This window comes from Triticum urartu, chromosome 4A, assembly GCF_056163025.1.
Source record: "Triticum urartu cultivar PI428250 chromosome 4A, HENAU_Tu73, whole genome shotgun sequence".
Classification (NCBI taxonomy): domain Eukaryota; kingdom Viridiplantae; phylum Streptophyta; class Magnoliopsida; order Poales; family Poaceae; genus Triticum; species Triticum urartu.
This window is the reverse complement of record NC_141876.1, coordinates 580,597,107-580,618,353: the sequence shown is the minus strand read 5'-3', so window position 1 is coordinate 580,618,353 and position 21,247 is coordinate 580,597,107. Positions and strand designations below refer to the sequence as shown.

Below are 21,247 nucleotides of genomic sequence, written 5' to 3'. Positions count from 1 at the left end.
GGTACCAGCACATGAGTGAAGCCGCTCCTGCCTGTTCTCAGTGGTCCAACCATGTCCAGCCCCCAAACAGCGAAGGGTCAGACGAGTGGAATGGTTTTCAGGGCTGACGCGGGCTTGTGCGGCATATTGGAGTAATACTGACATCCTTCACACTTGTCGACTATCTCTTTTGCCATTTCATTGGCTCTTGGTCAGTAGAATCCTGCTCGGTATGCTTTAGCCACAATGGTCCGAGAGGACGCATGATGACCACAGGTCCCCGAGTGGATATCGTTAAGGATCATCCGACCTTCTTCTGGTGTGATACACCTCTGGCCGACCCCAGTCGCGCTTTCTCTATATAACTGTCCCTTTATGACTGTAAAGGCCTTGGATCGACGGACGATCTGTCGAGCCTCTTCTTCGTCTTCTGGAAGTTCTTTCCTTAGGACGTATGCGATGTACGGTTCTGTCCAGACGGGAGTGATAACCAAGACTTCCATGATCAGGTCGACCACAGCTGGAACTTCAACTTCAGTCGGATCCATGACGCTTTTTGGCTGCGGGGCCTCTTTAGTGAAGGGATCCTCCTGGACTGATGGTGTGTGGATGTGTTCCAAAAACACATTGCTGGGAATGGCTTCTCTTTTGGAACCTATTTTTGCCAGATCATCAGGTGCTTGATTTTTAGTCGGGGTATGTGATGAAGCTCTAACCCCTCGAATTTCTTCTCCAGCTTTCTCACTTCATTGCAATAACCAGTCATGGCTGGACTTCTAACGTCCCATTCCTTCATCACCTGATTAACCACCAAATCTGAGTTGCCATAGACCATGAGGCGACGGACGCCGAGTGAAATGGCCATGCGCAACCCATATAAAAGTGCTTCGTATTCTGCCTCGTTATTGGAGGAATCAAAGTGGATTTGAAGAACATATCTGAGTTTATCTCCTCTGGGGGAGACTAACACCACTCCGGCACTGGAACCATTCATCATCTTGGAGCCGTCGAAGAACATGGTCCAATGCTCCGAGTGAACCTGAGTCGGCAGTTGCTGTTCAATCCACTCGGCGACGAAATCTGCGATTGCCTGGGACTTGATAGCTTTCTTTCCTTCAAACTTGATATCTAGAGGAAGGAGTTCAATCGCCCATTTTGCTACTCGACCAGTTGCATCACTGTTATGTAGGATCTCTGATAATGGAGCGTCGCTGACGACTGTAATGGAATGATCAGAGAAGTAGTGAGCAACTTTCTTTGTGGTCATATAAATCCCATATACAACCTTCTGATAATGGGGATATCTTTGCTTCGATGGGGTCAAAACTTCAGAAATATAATATACTGGGCGCTGAATTTTGAAGGCTTTTCCCTCTTCTTCCCGCTCGACCGTAAGTACCGTACTGACGACTTGTCCCGTGGCTGCAATGTAAAGCAGCAAAGGCTCCTTACTGATTGGGGCGGCAAGCACCGGCTGGGTGGAGAGCAGAGCTTTGAGCTCTGCAAACGTTGCATCAGCTTCAGGAGTCCACTCGAACTTGTCGGACTTCTTCATCAATCGGTAAAGGGGCAATGCCTTTTCACCGAGACGAGATATGAATCGACTTAAAGCGGCCAAGCAACCAGTAAGCTTCTGGACATCGTGTACTCGCACAGGACTTTTCATTCGGAGTATAGTGCCGACTTTTTCTAGATTGGCGTCGATTCCCCGTTCGGAAACGAGAAAACCGAGTAATTTTCTGCCAGGAACTCCGAATGTGCACTTCGATGGATTAAGCTTGATATCATACCTCCTGGGGTTGGCAAAGGTTTCAGCAAGGTCAGTCAGCAGGTCGGAACCCTTCCGTGACTTGACCACAATATCATCCATGTACGCCTCCACATTCCGACTGATTTGAGTGAGCAAACACTTCTGAATCATCCTCATGAATGTGGCTCCGGCATTCAAACACTTCTGAATCATCCTCATGAATGTGGCTCCGGCATTCTTGAGGTCGAACGGCATGGTAACATAACAGAAGCACCTGAATGGAGTGATGAAAGCTGTTTTGATCTCGTCAGGTCCATACAGACGCATCTGATGGTACCCGGAATAGGCATCTAAAAAATACAATCGCTCACATCCCGCAGTTGAGTCGACTATCTGATCGATGCGGGGGAGCGGAAAATGATCTTTCGGGCAGGCCCGATTGATATGTTTAAAGTCAATGCACATGCGAAGTGACTTGTCCTTCTTGGGGACCATAACAACGTTGGCGAGCCACTCGGAGTGGTAGATTTCTCGGATGAACTCCGCTGCTAAGAGCCGAGCCACCTCCTCGCCAATGGCCTTTCTCTTCTGGACGGCAGACCGTCGGAGATGTTCCATGACAGGTTTTACTTTTGAGTCGACTCTCAGGCGATGCTCAGCCAGCTCCCTAGGAACACCTGGCATGTCAGAAGACTTCCATGCGAAAATGTCCCAGTTCTCACGGAGGAACTGGATGAGCGCTTCTTCCTATTTGGAGTCGAGTGTTGTCGAGATATGAGTCGGAGCAGCGCCGGGATCGGTCGGGTGGATGTGAGCTGTCTTCGTATCGCCAGTCGACTGAAAAGCCGATTCTATAGCGGGCTTCTTGGCTTGCAACAAATCACTCGGGTCTGCAATCTTCTGGTATTCCTGCAACTCCACCACTGCCATCTGAGCATCAGCGATCTTTGAACCTTTCTGAAAACATTCTTCCGCTTTCTTCCGATTGCCCGTAATAGTGATCACACCTTTGGGGCCAGGCATCTTCAATTTGAGATACACATAACATGGTCGGGCCATGAAGCGTGCATAAGCCAGCCTGCCCAAAATAGCGTGGTAGGCACTCTGGAAGTCGACAACTTCAAATGTCAACTTTTCTTTGCGGTAATTCTTGGAATCACCAAAAACCACATCAAGAGCAATCTGGCCGAGTGATTCAGCCTTCTTCCCAGGAATGACTCCATGGAAACTCATGTTGCTGGCACTGAGTCTGGACATCGGAATGCCCATCCCTTTCAACGTCTCAGCATACAATATGTTCAAACCACTGCCGCCATCCATCAAGACTTTGGTCAGTCGAGTGCCTTCAACAACTGGGTCGACCACCAGAGCTTGCCTCCCAGGGGTGGCAATATGCATTGGGTGATCGGACTGGTCGAACGTGGTGGCAGTCTGAGACCATTTCAAATAACTTGGTGTCGCCGGAGCAACCATATTCACCTCTTGCTTGATGACTTTCAGTCGACTTTTTCTCTCAACATCAGCAAAAATCATCAGGGTGGAATTGACTTAAGGGTATCCATCGTCGCTATCTTCCTTGTCCTCAACTTTGTCTGACTCCTTTTCTTTATCTTTGGGCTGCTTGCCCTGGAACTGCTGGATCAAGAGTCGACACTGTCGAGTGGTATGTTTTGGGTAAATAAAATTACCCTCTTCATCTTTCTTGGTGTGGACGAGGCACGGCAAATCCAACACATCATTTCCGTCCTGGTCTTTAACTTTCTTGGGGTTCCAAGGTCCTTTGGGTTTCCCCTTAAATTTTCCTTGAGTCACAGCCAAGGCTTCCCCAGGAGCAGCTGGCTCGGCTTTCCGCTTCTGTTTCCGATTGGAATTTCCTCCGGTTTCTTGGGCGAATGACTTTGGCTTGCCACTCCGGAGCCATCCTCATCTTCACCATTAGCGTACTTGGTGGCAATCTCCATCATTTGGTTCAGAGACATATCTCTGGTTTGACCGAATTTCAGATTCAGTTCTCTATACTTGACGCCTTCTTTGAAGGCACGGACTGCTTGGTGGTCAGGCACATTCTCTATCGTGTGATGCAACGTGATCCTTCTTTGGATGTAATCCCTCAAGGTTTCATTCGGCTTCTGCACGCAGGACCGCAGTTCCGTCAACCCTGCCGGCCGTTTGCATGTTCCTTCAAATGTGGTGACAAACACTCGGGCGAGATCTTCCCAAGTGTAAATGCTGCTGGGTGCTAACTGGTTCAGCCACGCTCTGGCCGAGCCCTCCAACATGAGAGGCAGATGCTTCATGGCCACCTCATCATTGCCGCCGCCAATCTGGACGGCCACTCGGTAGTCTTCAAGCCAAGTATCGGGCTTGGACTCGCCAGTGAACTTGCTGACTCCAGTCGCCAACCTGAAGTTGGGAGGAATCACAGCGGCCCTGATGGCTCTACTAAAGCACTCTAGCCCCGAAACATGTGCTCTGCTACTGGTAGGAGCATCTCTGTCGTGTCCTTCCCGGCGAGCTCTGTTCCTGTCAACCAAACCTTGAACGAGAATGGATCTCGCATCAAAGCCTGGCTCCCTCGAGTCGACTGGAATCCTTCGCCCAACACTACGAGGGCGCCTGTCATCCTGTTGTCGAGGCGCATACGACCTGCTCCTCGGGGGAGGGGTGGGCACTCGATGTCGATCATCATGATCGAATCGGTGATCATATTGCTCACGGTTACCATACTGATTACGCCGGTCCCCATGCCCCTCACGCCTCGGGGGCGATCTTGGGCTATGAGCCGACTGGACTGTGTCTGCGGCAACGGATCTGCTGTGAATCCTGTTCCGCGACTGAGAAACAGCGGAATTCTGGTCTCCTGCTGCTCGGAGCAACGCTCTGATCTGCAGCAAGCCTCTGTCAGCCTCCGACTGGGAAGGCTGAATCGACTCTGCTATGCGGGCTGCAGCTGCTAAATTCTGAATCGGAGTTCGATATACCTGCGGGGGCGGGAAGAGCTGACGTTGACTGGATTCGGGAACCCGTTGTCGTGCACGCTCGTTGAGTGCTCGCTGGAGGTTCTCCAGTCGAGTGCGCTCGGCCAAGTTTGCCAGGCGCGCATCCTCCAACGCACGAGCCTCGGGGGTTTCTCCAATGATAGGAGTGTGTAATGCATCCATGTTCCGGCGGCGAAGTTCTTCTCTCTGCAGCGACGTGAGAGGCTCAGGAAGATATTCCCCATGAGGACGCGACGGGTCGCCTCCACCCGCGCCTCCGTCGGTGCGGGGAAAACCGGGAGGACTAGGCGGTCCATCGACTATCATAACCTCCGCCGCCGGATCGCTGCTGTCGCACTCGGATGCGGTCTCTGCGGAGCCAGTCGAACAGGCCATAGAGGGATTCGTCGGGCTCGATCGCCACGACTTGAGGGGTGGCCGACTGGCGTGCCACTGCGTGTCTCACCCACCGCTGAAGTCTTGACCGACCAGAGCGCTTGCGCCGGCGGGAAACTGGGAGGAAGGACAACACAGGAGTCGACCGGTAGGGGGTCGACGGTTACCGCAGGAGAACGCCGCGGACGCACGCGCTAAAGTGCGTTGCCCCGCGAACAGGGAGTGCGTCCACGTCGAGCGGAGCCTCCTGAAGCCAAGCGGAGTCGTCGGCAATGAACGTGAGCGCGCCGAGACGGATCTCGCGGCCCTCCACCAAAACTCCGCCGAAAACCATGATGATTCGGGTCGAAAAAGATCGCAACTCCTCCAAATAAACGCTAAAACACCTTCCCCACGGTGGGCGCCAACTGTCGTGGTTCTAAGTCTGACAGTGATGTAAGGGGGTAAGTGTGGAGAGGGAGTATCTTAGCTATAGAGGAGTTGTAGGAACGCAAGATTTATGAGTTCAGGCCCTTCTCTGAGGAAGTAATAGCCCTACGTCTCGGAGTCCGGAGGCGGTCGACTGGATTATGCGTGTGTGGATTACAGGGGTGCGAACCCTTGTTTCGGAGGAGGGGGTGGCTTATATAGAGTGCGCCAAGACCCCAGCTAGCCCATGATACAAAGGGTTCAATGTACATTAAGGCAGGGCATTACTGGTAACGCTAGTAATAAAGTGCTATGATGACCATAAAAGCTACTTAATAACCGACCATTAGCATGCGGAGCGCCTTTAGGTCACCTGACCGTCGAGTGGCTTGGTCTTGGTCGAGTATCTTCAAGTCTGTCGAGTGAGACACCTTCAAGTCGATTGAAAGATGATTTCTTCTGGAGATGTCCTTGGGTAGGTCAGTTTGGACAGGTCCATGACCCTACCCTAGGTACATAGCTTCATCAGCGGAGGCCTCACCGCCCCTACTACTCCCACCGCTGGCCAGGCCATCCCTCTACTCACCCACACCCCCTGTTATTCTGCGACGACGACAGCCTCACACCGCAGCGAACCAGTGAACCCTCATACTCCTCTACGCGTGGGCATCCACTGTCGCGTCTTCCCCGGCTCCGCGTCGTCCCCTTCCTAGGCCTCTCCGTCGTCCACCGCCCTGGTGCTCTCGGCGCGGTGTGGTCAACGTGGTCAAGCAACGGCTTCCATCGGACGTGGACTGTACGTGGAGAGGCTGACAGTTGGGTCCACGGCCACAGCGAGGAAGTGCCTCCTTATTACGCGGAAAATAATGATTCCTCCACTTGACAACAGGGACCCACCGGACGGGCAATCGTATTTCGTGAAAAAAATGTTTCCCCCCTGACTGCTGGGACCTACCAGCAACATCTTCGCACGCAAGGAAGTGCGTCCGGGAAAAAAACGATTCGCCCCCTGACTATTGGGACCCACCAGCTACATCTTCGCACGCAAGGAAGTACCTGACAATCGGGACCCACCTGGTCGAAGCGTACGTAGCGTTGTCATTCTGGTCGCGAACGTGTACATACGTACTGGTCCATGTAGAGACGCGCACATGTCGTAGTAGAGGCGCACACGTAGCATGTACACATACGTACAGCGGCCAGTGTGCAAGAAAGAAAATACGGCCACGTACGTACATACGGGCAGGGTCTCGAACACCTACTCGCGCATACGTACGGCCAGGGCTCGTGTACATGGCTGGGTCGGAACAGAGAAACTATGTCGTCATCATGTTCATGGGGAGCCAACCGGCTGGGTCGGAACGGAATGCGTCGTCGTGTTCATCGGGAGGGCTTGGACGGAACAGCCGATGGAAACGAGGCCTGGCGTACCGCAGAACGGAGGAAACGGGCTTCTGTTCGACCGGCCACGGTTGAAACGGGATCCTGTTCATCGGGAGGGGTCTGGCGTACCGCAAAGCGGAGGAAACAGACCTCCTACGATCGAAACGGGAGTCCTGTTCATCTGGAGGGGTGTGGCGTATCACAAAACAGAGGAAATGGACTTGTGCTGGAGCTCTACGGTCGAAATAGGGGTCATGTTCATCGGGATGCGTGTGGCGTACCCCAAAATGGGACTCTACGAGATACTGTTCATCTCCACCGTAGACCCCCTCCAGCCTCCACGGGCTATTGTTCATCCACCGTCGACCTCCTCCAGCCTCCACCTGCGACTGTTCATCCACGGGCTCTTGTTCATCCAGCCTCCACCGCGCGCTACTCCACCGGCTACTGTTCAACCAACCCTCTCCACGGGCTCCTGTTCAACCACCCCTCCACGGGCTACTGTTCATCCAGCCCTCCACCGTCTATTGTTCATCTAGCCCTCCACGGGGTGGTCCTGTTCATCCAGCCCTCCACGGGGTCCTGTTCATCCAACCCCAACCGGCTTGATCGATCGGGGTCCTATCCATCCACCCCCACCGGGAACTGTTCATCCAAACCCCCTAGCAACGCTCACTGTTCATCCAGAGGCAGCATCGATCGGCTTCAGTTAGCAGCAGTAGTGAAGGAATCACTCGGGTTCAGTAACGTAGCTAGTGCAATCGCTTGGCTTCAGTTAGAGCCCAACTCCTCGCTCGGGTTCAGCTAGAGCCCAACACCTCACACACACACACGTACGTGTACGAGAGAAACGCGCATCGCTCAGCCCCCGACCACCCACCGTAACCGGGAACTCCCCGAAATTTTCCTCGCCCTCGCTTCTACCGCGGTTTTTTCCGTCATGGACGGCCCAAAGAATGTCATGCAGCTACGTCTCCGGCCCGTCCAGGACAAAAAACCCATTTTTTATCATGATTTTTGTTATAGAAGTAGGAGCCCACCTCATCTATGATGATACCGGGTTTTGTCACAATTATCGTCATAGAAGTGTCATAAGTATGACAGATTTTTTTTTCATTCGGCCCAAAATGTCACGGATGTGTCTTTTTTTGTAGTGACTAGCACATATGCCCGTGCGTTGAAACGGGAGAAATGTTTTTTCGAGAAGCAACGAGATAAATAAATTATGTGTTCACCAAAAACGGTATCAACAATGTCCACAATGGTGGGGCGACAGAGCGAGGAGCTGTGGTCTTTTCGCGAGTCATGTTTGTCCCGCGAGATCTTGATAGTGGTGACATTAGTCGGCATGGCGGCGACCAGCCAACTTGTGCTTTTTTCCTTCAGGTTCACCTCCGTGTTAAGGCAGTAGTTGTCTCCTCATTTGGTAGCTGCGCGGCGACCCTCAGGGCACGGGAGCTTCGGTCTGTGTCTCCGACGTTAACATAACCGGATGGATTACGCATAAATATTGTTTATTAGCATAATCCATGCGTAACCAGACAATACCTTCTTTATCAGGGTTTATTCTCTTTTTCAACGCTCACGTGCCCACAGTTCTTCAAAATTAGAGCAAAACCAATATATTCTCTTTCATTGACACATACCCACAATATATTTCAATTATAGCAAATAAACATATTGTCTTTTATCATCAAATAGCGTGTGGGACGCCCAACAGTTCACATCTGGGCCGGCCCATTGACACGCACCAAAACGACCAATGTTTGTAAGGCATAATATAAATTTCAAAAATAACATGTTGAAGGATCGAACTCGTGACCTCAAAAAGTCATCCACGGGCAGCTAACCCACCAATTAATATTTAACAATATGTTGCAGCGTCAGATTCAAAAAAAATTATGTTTTTTTTCTGTTTTTTTCCGAAAATAAATTAATATTTATGAATGCCAAATATTTTTGAAAACATGAATAATTTTTGTAACCCCGAACAATTTTCAAAAATGCGAACCATATTTTAAAATGTCGTTCATTTTTGAAAAAATATGAACATCATTTGAAATAGGTAGATTTTTCTTTAAAATTCTTAAAAAAGTATTGACAACATGAACCTTTTGAAAAAACACGAACATTTGTTGAATGTGTGAACATGTTTTGAACATTTAGAACAAGTTAAGAAAATGTGTTTTTTAAACCACGAACGTTATTTTGAATTTGCAAATATTTCATGAAAACAATTTTTAAAAACTGTACTATTTTTAAATGCAACTTATTTTGAAAAACTTAATTTGTAATACACAAACATTTTATGAAAATGTGGAAACATTTTTTAAATTTTGAACACATTTTGGAACTGGCTTTTTTTAAAACAATTTGAACATTTTACAAGAGAGGAACAAAAGAATTAAATTCTGATTTTTTTCTTCTAAAATATGCAAGAAAATTGAAACTTTGAACTATTTTTTTAATATTTTAATTTACGAGAAAAGGAAAAATAATCAGAGAAAAGAATGGGAAAAAATAAAAAGAGAACACAAAGAAAAAGAAAATGGGTCGGCCCAGTTTTGGGCGCAATGTGTGAACTTCCAACTATTTGGCGCTGCATGCGGAAAATAGGCTTTCTCTAAGGTAAAAAAACGTATTGAAAGATCGAACTCGGGACCTCAAAAACTCGACCATTGACTGCTAGTCACTCCAAAAAATGGGTCATGCTAACTAATTAATATTTAAGAATATGTTGTAGCATCAGATTCAAGTTTTTTGTTTTTTCTGAATTTTTGAAAATTTTAAACTAATATTTATGAATTGCCGAATGTTTTTGAAAACATGAATAATTTTAGAAACCCCAAACAGTTTTAAAAAATACGAACCATTTTGTAAAATTTTAGTCATTTTTGGAAAAACACGAACATCACTTGAAATAGGTACTTAAACAGTTTTTGACAACATGATCCTTTTGAAAAAACAAGAACATTTGTTGAACGTGTGAACATGTTTTGAACATTTAGAAAAAGTTCAGAACATATGTTTTTGAACCACAAACATTATTTTTAATTTGTGAACATTTCACTAAAACAAGAATGTTCTATAAATCTGGAATATTTTTGAAAATGCAACTTATTTTGAAAATTTTGAATTTTTATTGTGATTCACAAACGTTTTTAAAAAATAGGAACATTTTTAATTTTGAAAACATTACGGAATGGGAACAAAACTAATTAAAGATTTGAACATTTTACAAGATAGGAAAAACATATTCTGAATTTTTGTCTAAATATGGCAAAATTGAACTGTTGGACAATTTTTTTCAAGATTTTAATTTCTGAGAAAAGGGAAAATAATGTAAAATTGATAGGAAAAAAAGAATCATGAAAGAAAAAGAGAAAGGAATAGGAAAAAATAGAAACAAAACACATAGAAAAAGAAAATGGGCTGGCCCAGTCTTCTGCGTCCTGTGCGAAGCTCCAACTATTTGACGCTACGTGCGGCAAATAGGCTTTCGCAGCTGTCTGGGCAGATAAATATTTGGGCTGGCTTCACCGGGCCACAGCGCGTGCAGCCCATGTACGAAAATTATTTTATCTTTTCTAGCAGACGGGTGCACAAAAAATTAGTACCACCTCGGATAGAAAAAAACTTTACGTAGGTGAACGGATGAAAAAAATCAGTGAAACACACCTTGCTTTATTAGTAGGTATAGATAAGTGTTGGAGGGGGGAGGAAAGAGGGGGGGAGGCCGAATCCTCCCCTTTCCTTCTCCCTTCCCTTCCTTTTCTTCTCCTCCTATTCGGCCAATAGGGGGCGCACCAGCCCCTTTGGGGCTGGTCTGTCCCTCACTTGGCCCATTAGGCCCATATAGCTTGTCGGGGTTTGCCCGGAACCCCTTTCGATGACCCGATACGTACCCGGTACCCCCGGAACACTTCCGGTGTCCAAATACTATCTTCCTATATATGAATCTTTACCTCTCGACCATTTCGAAACTCCTCGTCATTTCTGTGATCTCATCCGGGACTCTGAACAACATTCGGTCACCAAATCACATAACTCATATAATACAAAATCATCATCGAACGTTAAGCATGCGGACCCTACGGGTTCGAGAACTATGTAGACATGACCGAGACACCTCTCCGGTCAGTAACCAACAGTGGAACCTAGATGCTCATATTGGTTCCCACATATTCTATGAAGTTCTTTATCGATCGTACCGTAATGACAACATGTGTTATTCCCTTTGTCATCGGTATGTTACTTGCCTAAGATTCGATCGTCGGTATTTTCATACCTAGTTCAATCTCGTTACTGGCAAGTCTCTTTACTCGTTCCATAGTACATCATTCCGTAACTAACTCATTAGTCATATTTCTTGCAAGGCTTATTATGATGTGTATTACCGAGAGGGCCCAGAGATACCTCTCCGATACTCAGAGTGACAAATCCTAATCTCGATCTATCCCAACCCAACAAACACCTTTGGAGATACCTGTAGAGCATATTTATAATCACCCAGTTACGTTGTGATGTTTGATAGCACAAAAGGTACTCCTCCGGTATCTGGGAGTTGCATAATCTCATAGTCAAAAGAATATGTATATGACATGAAGAAAGCAATAGCAATAAAACTGAACGATCAATATGCTAAGCTAACAGATGGATCTTGTCCATTCTCGTAATGATGTGACCTTGTTCATCAAATGACAACACATGTCTATGGTTGGGAAACTTAACCATCTTTGATTAATGAGCTAGTCTAGTAGAGGCTTACTAGGGACACGGTGTTTTGTCTATGTATCCACACATGTATCAAGTTTCCGGTTAATACAATTCTAGCATGAATAATAAACATTTATCATGATATAAGGAAATATAAAATAACAACTTTATTATTGCTTCTAGGACATATTTACTTCACGTTGTCCTTATGGTGTCAAAAGATGATTGTTTTGTATATGGTTGCTCTTGTAGCTTGTCAATCGTTGTTTTGATCGCTTCGAAGTTTTTTTCGCGCTTAGGCATCGCTTCTGTCTTATGAAATTGCTATATGCTGACGTGTTTATTTGTGTGTGTATGTGCGTGCGTGCGTGTGTGTGTGTTTGCTGTTGGTTGTGTGCAGGTGCGGAGCCAGGCCCCACACAGTCCTAGGGACTGGCCGGCTGACCCTTCGTTGGTTATAGGTACAACGACTGTGTATGGCACTATGCATACACTATTTGCTTGGGGCGTGACACCAACCTGGCGCCGTTACTTGTTGTGTTCATTCTAGCTATGCGATGGTTGGGCGTGTATTAATTGTGTTTGTATCCAACTGATGCTTCATTTTAGTCAATAAAACTTTGTAAAAAATCATTGATGCAATTACCAAACCGTCTCCGTATGGCAATATGTTTTGCCTACATGTTTCTCCATTGCAACTGCCTCCATCTTTCAATTGCGTGAAACTTCTGCCTCATGTCCTTCCCTCCTTGGTCTCTATTTCTCAAGTTTGAGTCTAGCTTTTCCTTGGACCTAAATCAAGGTTCTCATACTGCCAACATTCTTTTCGATTTGGGAATGCAGTGTCAAACTTTGATTGGCCCAAAAGATAAGATGTAGTTGTTGATTGTTGTTGTCCAAACAAAATGCACCTATTGCCATAATTTGGGGCTTATTAATGGTTTCAGAAGTACATATGAAACAAGATATGGTACATCTTGTAAATATCAGGTTTATGTCAACACTGTGATTTTGCACAATATTCATATAACATTTATTCATTGACGCTATTGTGATTAAAACATAAGTTTGGGTTTTCAGGTCCCATGAAAGTATTGTCACCACTCTTATAGGTCCACACTGAAGTCTATCACAACAAAACACAAAGTAAAACAACATGTCGACATTAAAATAACCATTGGTCCAACAATTTTATGTTTTATGCCACCAGCACACCCACACACACATAATAATAATGTTTATGTGCCTCCAGCGATTGCTCTCATGGTGAGCCTGGCCACTCCGTCCATGGAGGGCTGCTTCCAGGAGGAGGAACGTTGATGACTTGGGTTGGTTCAAGATCTAGAGGAGGAGGAGCGACCAAATTATTGTTTACCTGGGAGTGGGAACTCCGCCCAAGCAAACAGGACAGGGAGGTCACCATGCTCATGAGATCCTGTTCGTCCACCACATTCATGATCTCGTTGTCGCTCAACAAGTTTTCTCGTAGCTGCTCAAGTGTCATTGTCTCCGATGATATGTTTCTATTACTCGGCAACAAGGTATGGTTGCCATTCAAGTCATACATCTCACGCAATGATGAGTAATCAGCACTGGGAGATAAGTTCCATGAATTGATGTGATTGTCGAAGCGGTTTCCAGAGTTACTATACATGATACCAGCGTTAGAGTTGGACATGGAGGTAGGATGTGACCCGAGAGGCGTGCCCAAAAAGTATTTCCAGTTAAGCATGTCCTCCTTCAATGGAGCTCGCTGCCCTGAAGTACACAGCTGGTCAGATTAGTTATCCGCTACTACTAATTACTCAACTCTCGTGCATTACTAATTACTCAAATCTTGTGCATAGTCAGTGATGTATCTATAAAGCAAACTTTCTGAAAGTCTTACTTCTGAAGTTTACCTGAGCTTTGAAAGTGTACACCTTGCAGGGCTCCAGAATCATTTAGCCCTAATGTCATTGTTCCAGTTGGCATCGGTTGAAGTGGCAATGACTGCCAAGTTTGTCCATTCTCAAACAGGTTGTCATAATTGCTACGATATGAATTTTCGGTGCTCTGACTTAATAAATATAGACGTTGGTCTTTGTGGAGGAGATTCTCAATGTGCTTGTCCATTATCCCTGGGCCACACTGTAGAACATGCCTACTGAAAGAAGTAGAAGGAAAAAATCTTCACCAACCAATATAATGCAAATGTATAGAAATTGAAACCAAGCCCTCGGGATGAGTTGGTCTTCAGAGTGTACGAGGTTCTATGCAATGCGGAGTTCTAGAGGCACACATTCACCGCGGGAAAAGTCCTAAACCCGCTCCTCCCATGGTGGGTTTGGTTATCTTTCCATTCGTTGGTGATGGCATAGAGTGGCATTGTGTGGTGGGGAATGATGTTTTGTTGTTCGTTCTTCCTAAAGGCATATCGGGGTCTTCATCTCCACCCTTGGGCAAGCTCGCCAGATTTGGCTCGCTTGTTGGATGGTGCGAGGATGGCATGACATGGTGGGAAACTTTTTTGTCGGCATACATTAGTGTGTCATTGTGCTTGGTGGGGCGCGAGCGGTGGGCGTGTGTGATTTGTATCTAGCTTTAGCCTGGTTTCCTAATTAATTATATAATTTCATAATTATTATTGAACACACAATGCTTCCACTGAGTTAGCTCGGAAAAAGGAGATTTTCCAAGTGTGGTGTGTAAAATCATTCATTATTGCTTTGGTAATAATCATTTCATCCTAATTATACATATATTATATATTACCTGTGCGTACTTGCTTGTCCACCAGTAAAATCCGTAGTTGCAAGCCACCTGGTGCTCCTGCGTGGCTGTGGATTGGTTTCTATGAAAAATTGTGGCACCGCGGACACCTAATTGGGCAGGTAACATATAACTAGTAAAACCAATAAAATAATAACTAGTAACAGTTGAGAATTAAATAGTACTTCCTCCGTCCCACAATATAAAAACGTTTTTGACACTAGTGTAGTGTCAAAAACGTTCTTATATTTTGGGACAAAGGAAGTAGTGTGCAATGGTACAACAATAGAGAACGGTCATCTACTTTGGTTACCATTACAGTTTGTTCATTATTATGTTCTGACAAATGTTATATAGTATTAAATTCATCACATGCTTCAACTTACTTTATGGGACCAAGGCAATTTGCACATATTAACAGGATAATTTTAAGAATATGCGACACACACCCTTTCACTTACCATAATATCCAGCATCCCGGGTAAATCTTTGGGACAAGTTATTCTCAAGGCACATATGTCTGAACATTTTATCTCTATCTTGCTCTTCAGACCTTCATGGAGTATTTCCCATGCCAATTTATTCTTGGAAATATAAAATTTTGCAACAATATCTCCTTCATATATTGATTTCCACTATCAATGTATAAAAGTAGTCTTAGCACTCAGCCAATATTCAAGGTCATATTTTACTAGTGTAATAAAACTACAATATCATAAGTTTTTGTCATCTTTACTTTAGTAAATCCAATTCAAAGACGATATTGCCTCACAATTGTTTAAAAATATTAGTAATAACTCATAGCAACAGAAACAAAGTTTGAAAATAAAGTAAACAAGTGTAACAATGGTTGTGTGCATTTGAAGTAGAAGTCGACGGCTATCCTATTTTTTCAGAAAAAGATAAAGAAATATTATATCTACATTTAATACCAAACTAAGAGCAAAACTTAGGTGTTTCATCTAGTGTACATTAGACAAAAATTACATGAGTCAAAGCAAAATTACCTCCCAGTCCCCAATTCTAAGAGAGGAAGCTTGAAAATTGGAAGCCTGCAACTTTTGTGAACGGGGCTTCCTTCCTTGTATTGCAGTAGATATTGTTTGTACGTCACATGTTGTTTGCTTTCCTTTTCCTTTGGAGGTTAATGTGAGCTTCTTTTGTATAAGCTCCAAAAGAGCAGGTGTTTTCGTTAACTTTAAACCTAATGGCCCACGTCCACGAATGGATTGCCAAGAGAAGAGCTCATTTACCACATCATAACCTTCATTTGACTGTTGTGGTGAATTGTAAAAGAAAGTGTTACAAAGAGGCAATACAAATATAATTGTGTCACAGAGATACAATACAATAAAAAAATAAATTTACTTTAACTTGTTATTTCCCACTTGCACATCAATAGTAAACAATGAACAATTTACTAGGAACGTAATATTATACAGACAACAAAAATATATTTACTTTCCCACAAACAAGGTTGTTAGAATCCCAATTCGATCGTGAGATTATGTTCCTTCACAATCTAAATCAATCGGAATGGTTCTATAATTCCTATAAGTAGAATCTATTATTTGAATTTTTAGTTGTTGTTATCCAAAGATTTGTGATCTTACTTTAGGATTTTTGATCTGACTCAGAATTGTGATTCGGACAACCTTGCCCCCATATACGAAATATGTAAAATACTACATGACATTAAACTTGGAATAATAGTACATGCTAGGATGGATGAGTTACCGGACATAAATATTTGTTTCAAAACAATTAGATGGAACCACTGGAAGACCCCATTAATTCCCAATGGTTATTCACCACAGCTGTGTTGAACCCCAAGTAAGGCGTCAACTGTAAGGATCATGTCCACTGAAGAAAAGGACATACACAATTTCTACCAAAGTCTCAAATTACTAACAAAAAGCCATGTATTTGCCTTCATATGTGGCATTTACATATGGGGATCAGTTTCAACTGACCTTGCACTAGAAGTTGAGCATTTAACCCAAATTTAAATATCTCATCTCTGATTTTATTTCCGACATTGCAATTTGAAGTATCCTAATACATTGGTATGGAAGTAACTTAACATGTGTTTGACGTATCGAGACAGAAAAAACTAAGTCTCTAATAAGATAAATGTGTAATTTATAGTTATGAATTTCTTATATCATGATATTCTTAGTACAAGCACGTATTGACAAGCTTGTGAGGTCAATAGGACTATATGTTAGTCTTGGTGATATCCCGTGACATGATTATCAAGAGCGTGTTATATATCCGGTAGGTGTTGTTATAGTAAGAAAAAAATCGAACCCATTTGATAGTAAAATATATTAGACCCCCAACCCTCGTGTGCTTGCCAAAATATAGTGCATATATATTATCATTATTATTTTCAAAACTCAAAGCTTCTTGAAGTTTGAGAAATTTTAGAAAGAAAAATATCAACAATATTAATACTAAATAAATACAACATACAATTATATTCCACAATGTACCTAATGATTTTTATTTTCTTATTGTAGAGATATTTCTATCAACAAACTTAGTCAAAGTTGACAACGCGTGATTTTTGCAAAAGTACAGGAACTATATTATGGAACAAAGGATAACTAATTAAGTGCATCTTATCTCTTTCAACTAATTACTTAAATTGTTTAAGAACTTAAAAATGAATATATGAATCATAATTGCTTTAAGATTCTTATTCTTTAAAGAATATTTTAAAACTATAGATTTATTTGTCATTAGCTTTATAGGAGATTCACCATTCAATGAACCACATTGTCCCACTCATTGGACTAGGATCAAGGAATTTTCATGCGTTGTGTGGAAAGGACTACCCCTCGCCCCGACCCAAACCACCAGGCCCTCGAGGCAAAAAGGACTTCAAGAAAACTACGTTTGCAAGCATTTGCATTCTTGTCAAATTCGTTGTGTTTTATGTATGTTTGTACCTTGAGTTTTCAATCTATATAGCCCCTAAAAGGATTTTCTTAGACAAGGCCAACCACAAATCTTCTATAATAATCTACCTTAAATACACTCCTAAACTCAAAATAATGTTGGTTGAGTGCCTAGAGAGGATAATTATAGACTAAAGGGATATCTTGATGCCAGTTTCATAGTTAGAGAAGCTTACACTCTAAACTGAGAGTGTAATTCTCTCTCTCTCTGTCCCTCTCTCTCACTTACTTTGAATCATTTGGATGGAATGGTTAAACCTTAACATAAGTGCTACACTGATGAGTTTATGATTTTTTTTATGGGCACTTACTTCAGTTTTGATAGAACTAAATTAGTCGGGTCTATTTTTGGAGACTATTTACATAATCCCATACTAAGGTCATGTGGACAATAACTGACGAAATCTATTGTCCCACATGTCTATGTATGTGCATTTAATGTTATTTTTCCAAAATGGATGCATGCACTTATCTTTGTTTAGTGTTCAAGGAGGTTCATAATTTATGCTCAAGATACTAAAGTTGTAGAAGGCCACTATGCACCACACCAACCACCTTTCACGCACATAGGACTACCACATCTTATCCGCGTAGAGTAAACCTTGATGAGTAAGTGTTATACTAGATGATATCATGAATATATGATACAGGTACATCAATCCTAGAACTATGTGCAACTAAACATTCAAAACTAAGGATTAAATATAATTAGATAGTAGTGAAGGCCTGAAATATGGTACCTCCTATATTTCAAAAACTAATTTGTTAATTGTGTTACATAATAGAGTTTTTGCGAGGGTGTTAAATAATAGATTGCACTTCAACCGACTCTAACATGCCTGCACATTTTTTCATATTTTTTGCTATATTGCTATATTAGACAAACTTTGACTGTATAGATATACTTGAAAGAACATTAATAAGCGCTAATCTATTTGATGTATGTATTTAATTTACAAGGGGGTTCCAAAATTAGTGCTAGTCCTTGCCTAGATCAGTAGAGTGGAGGTACCAAGCCTAGTTTTTGCAAGCCGTTTGTGTTTAGTTTCTAGCCAATCATTTCTACTAACTTGAGAGTAATTTTTCTTCATATTATGTGGAATGGCAGACCTTCTACTCATGCTTGGAAGAATAAGGGATGTTCCCTAAACTTTGTATACTAATGGCTGAAATTTAAGTGTTAGCCATTGAGAAGTTGTGATGTGATTGAGGAGATACGCTAAAAGCACATGAAGCATGTGACAACTGGTGTTTAGTATAACAAACGACCCTTCTTGATCGAGGAATTGTAGTTCACAAATTTTGTTATTGCAAAGATTCTTCATACCTAAATTGAAGATCTTGTTGTTTAGATGCAATATACATGGTTAACACCACACAAATTCTTTTGCACTGGATTTATGTCATGACATGCAATGTTTGTGTAAATATTGAGATAACAACGAGAGGGAGGGTAATGGAACATGTGAAAAAGCACATAATTTAAACTCGTGCTTCCTTAAAATAGATTAAACATAACTATTATGTTCCTCGTGAAAATCTCACCTAAAAACCCTCAAATATCAGAACATGTACACATGATGGAATCAACCTTCTTGCTAGCTATATCTATCATAAATGATACAGTACCTAAACAATATATATCGCAAACTAGATTGCATATCCCAAGTGAATTGAAGAACACAAAAACAAGATGTCCGTCAAACCACACAAACAACTGCGTGCATAGTACGAAGTGGCTAGAAAGAATCGGAAATTGAAAGCAGTAAATAAAGAAGAAGAATTCACTCTTTGAGGACACAAATGAACACCGACATATACTCACTTGTCTCAACTTCTTGAATTGTGACATCTCCTCCTCTTCCTTGTTCTTGTTGTTGGCATACCAACACCGCTCTTGCCCTCTCATAGTCCAATCTATGACATGCATCTTGTTCCTGAAAATAAAACCCACTTATGGTTGGTTTGTAAGAGTTTTTGGTTATTATGGGAGAGATTTCACAAGGGGATATGGTGGACAATTAGGGTCCTTGGCAATGGAAAGGAGGCAACCCAGATTTTATAAGAGGAAAACGAGGAAATAGTTGTCACTTTGCAGCGGGGCCACGTCGCAAGGGTTTGAGTGCCACGTTTTCCTTCCATATAGTTGTAGCCAAGTGTCACACCTGACATTGAAACTAAGGAAATTGTGGGGTGTGCAAAAAGCTAATCGATCTGCTGAACTAATGCATTAAAAGGTTCAAACCTTATCTCATATCCATGGGGGATGTGTGAGTAATAAATGCGGCGCCGAAAGAACTTTTATATCTAGTCGGCAATATTGTGTTCTTTTAGCCTCACCCATTATGCATAAGATATGTAAACATATATAATCAAGCATCCCAAAATATTGTAAACATTAATGTATCACAAGAAATATGAAAACAAGTCCAATGAATAGTAAATAAGGTTTAGTTTATAGGTATTTAGTTTACCAAAAAGAATAAATCTCCATTTACTTGTTATACATGTAGGTGAAATTTTACATTTAAAATGTGTTTAATGGAACTTCCACTTCTAAACCTCCTTATGAGACATTTCTACCTTATGAGATCGTGTAACTCCCTGACACCGGAGGAATACTTAGTGTGTATCCAAACGTCACTTCGTAACTGGGTGATCATAAAGGTGCTCTATAGGTATCTCCAAAGGTGTCTATTGGGTTGGCATGGATAGAGACTGGGATTGGTCATTCCGTATGACAGAGAGATATCTCTGGGCCCTCTCAGTAATACAACATCTTAAAGAGCTTGCAAGCAATGTGACTAATGAGTTAGTCACAGGATCTTGTATTATGGAACGAGTATAAAGAGAATTGCCGGTAACGAGATTGAACTAGGTATGGAGATACAAACGATTGAATCTCGGGCAAGTAACATATCGCCGGACAAAGGGAATTGCATACGGGATTAAACAAACCCTTGACATCATGGTTCAACCGATAAAAGATCTTCGTGGAATATGTAGGAATCAATATGGGCATCCATGTCCCGCTATTGGTTATTGATCTAAGAGGTGTCTCGGTCATGACTACATGATTCTCGAACCCGTAGGGTCGGACGCTTAACGTTCGTTGACGCTAGAGTAGTATTGGGATATTTGATGATTGGTAACCGAATGTTGTTCAGAGTCTCGGATGAGATCCCGGACATTGCGAGGAGTCTCGGAATGGTTGAGAGGTAAAGATTATATATGGGAAGTCATATTTTGGGTTTCGAAAAAAGATGCAGTTTTTTCGGTATTGTACCATGAAGCTTCTAGAAGGTTTCAGAAGTCCACAAGTGCGTCCACCATGACCCAAGGGTTGGCATGGGCTGAGGGGAGGCGTCCTATCCTTATTGGGCTAGGCGTACCATGTCCTCAAAACTCGATGTGGCTAGGGAAGGAAAAAAGGGGAGTCCTAGTAGGAATAGGATTGTACATGGAGTCCAAGTCCTCTCCCCCTTGGCTGCGCCCTAGGGCTTGGAGGGGTTGTTCCCATGCCCCTCCACCTATATATAGAGGGGAGGGGGCGCCCTAAGAGGACACACCAAGCCCTTGGTGCCCCTCTCTCTCTCACGTTACTCTGTAGTTCCTCCGTCCTTGTTCTAGTAGCACTAGTAGAAAACAGGGTTTTGGTCCAGGTCGGGTCAGCCCATTAGTCCCGGTTCAGTCCAGAACCGGGACCAATGGGGGCATTGGTCCCGGTTCATGAGCCCAGGGGGCCTGCCGGTCCACGTGGGCCATTGGTCCCGGTTCATCTGGACCTTTTGGTCCCGGTTGGTGGGATGAACCGGGACCAATGGGCCTCGCTCCTGGCCCACCACCATTGGTCCCGGTTGGTGGCTTGAACCGGGACCAAAGGCTCCTCTTTAGTCCCGGTTCATGCCACCAACCGGGACCAA

At 43.5% G+C, this 21,247-nt stretch overlaps 1 protein-coding gene across 1 annotated transcript; it reads right to left on the bottom strand.

The window, feature by feature from the left end:
* Window positions 1-12,668: 12,668 nt before the first annotated feature.
* On the bottom strand, window positions 12,669-19,365 carry LOC125527888 (uncharacterized). Its single transcript, XM_048692396.2, has 6 exons — window positions 19,150-19,365; window positions 15,369-15,635; window positions 14,823-14,996; window positions 14,365-14,471; window positions 13,512-13,756; window positions 12,669-13,368 (listed from the first exon to the last, which is right to left on the bottom strand). Exons 1-6 carry the CDS (start codon window positions 19,252-19,254, stop codon window positions 12,872-12,874), a joined length of 1,395 nt encoding a protein of 464 aa, XP_048548353.2. The 5' UTR covers window positions 19,255-19,365; the 3' UTR covers window positions 12,669-12,871.
* Window positions 19,366-21,247: the final 1,882 nt, after the last annotated feature.

Bases quoted from the DNA above. Each gene is read 5' to 3' on its own strand.
- LOC125527888 (XM_048692396.2), bottom strand. From the start codon at position 19,254: ATGCATGTCATAGATTGGACTATGAGAGGGCAAGAGCGGTGTTGGTAT. The intron at 14,997-15,368 runs GTAATTTTGCTT...ATACATTGATAG, and splicing joins TTAGAATTGGGGACTGGGAG to TGGAAATCAATATATGAAGG. The intron at 13,757-14,364 runs GTAATATATAAT...TACTTCTTTCAG, and splicing joins GGACAAGCAAGTACGCACAG to TAGGCATGTTCTACAGTGTG.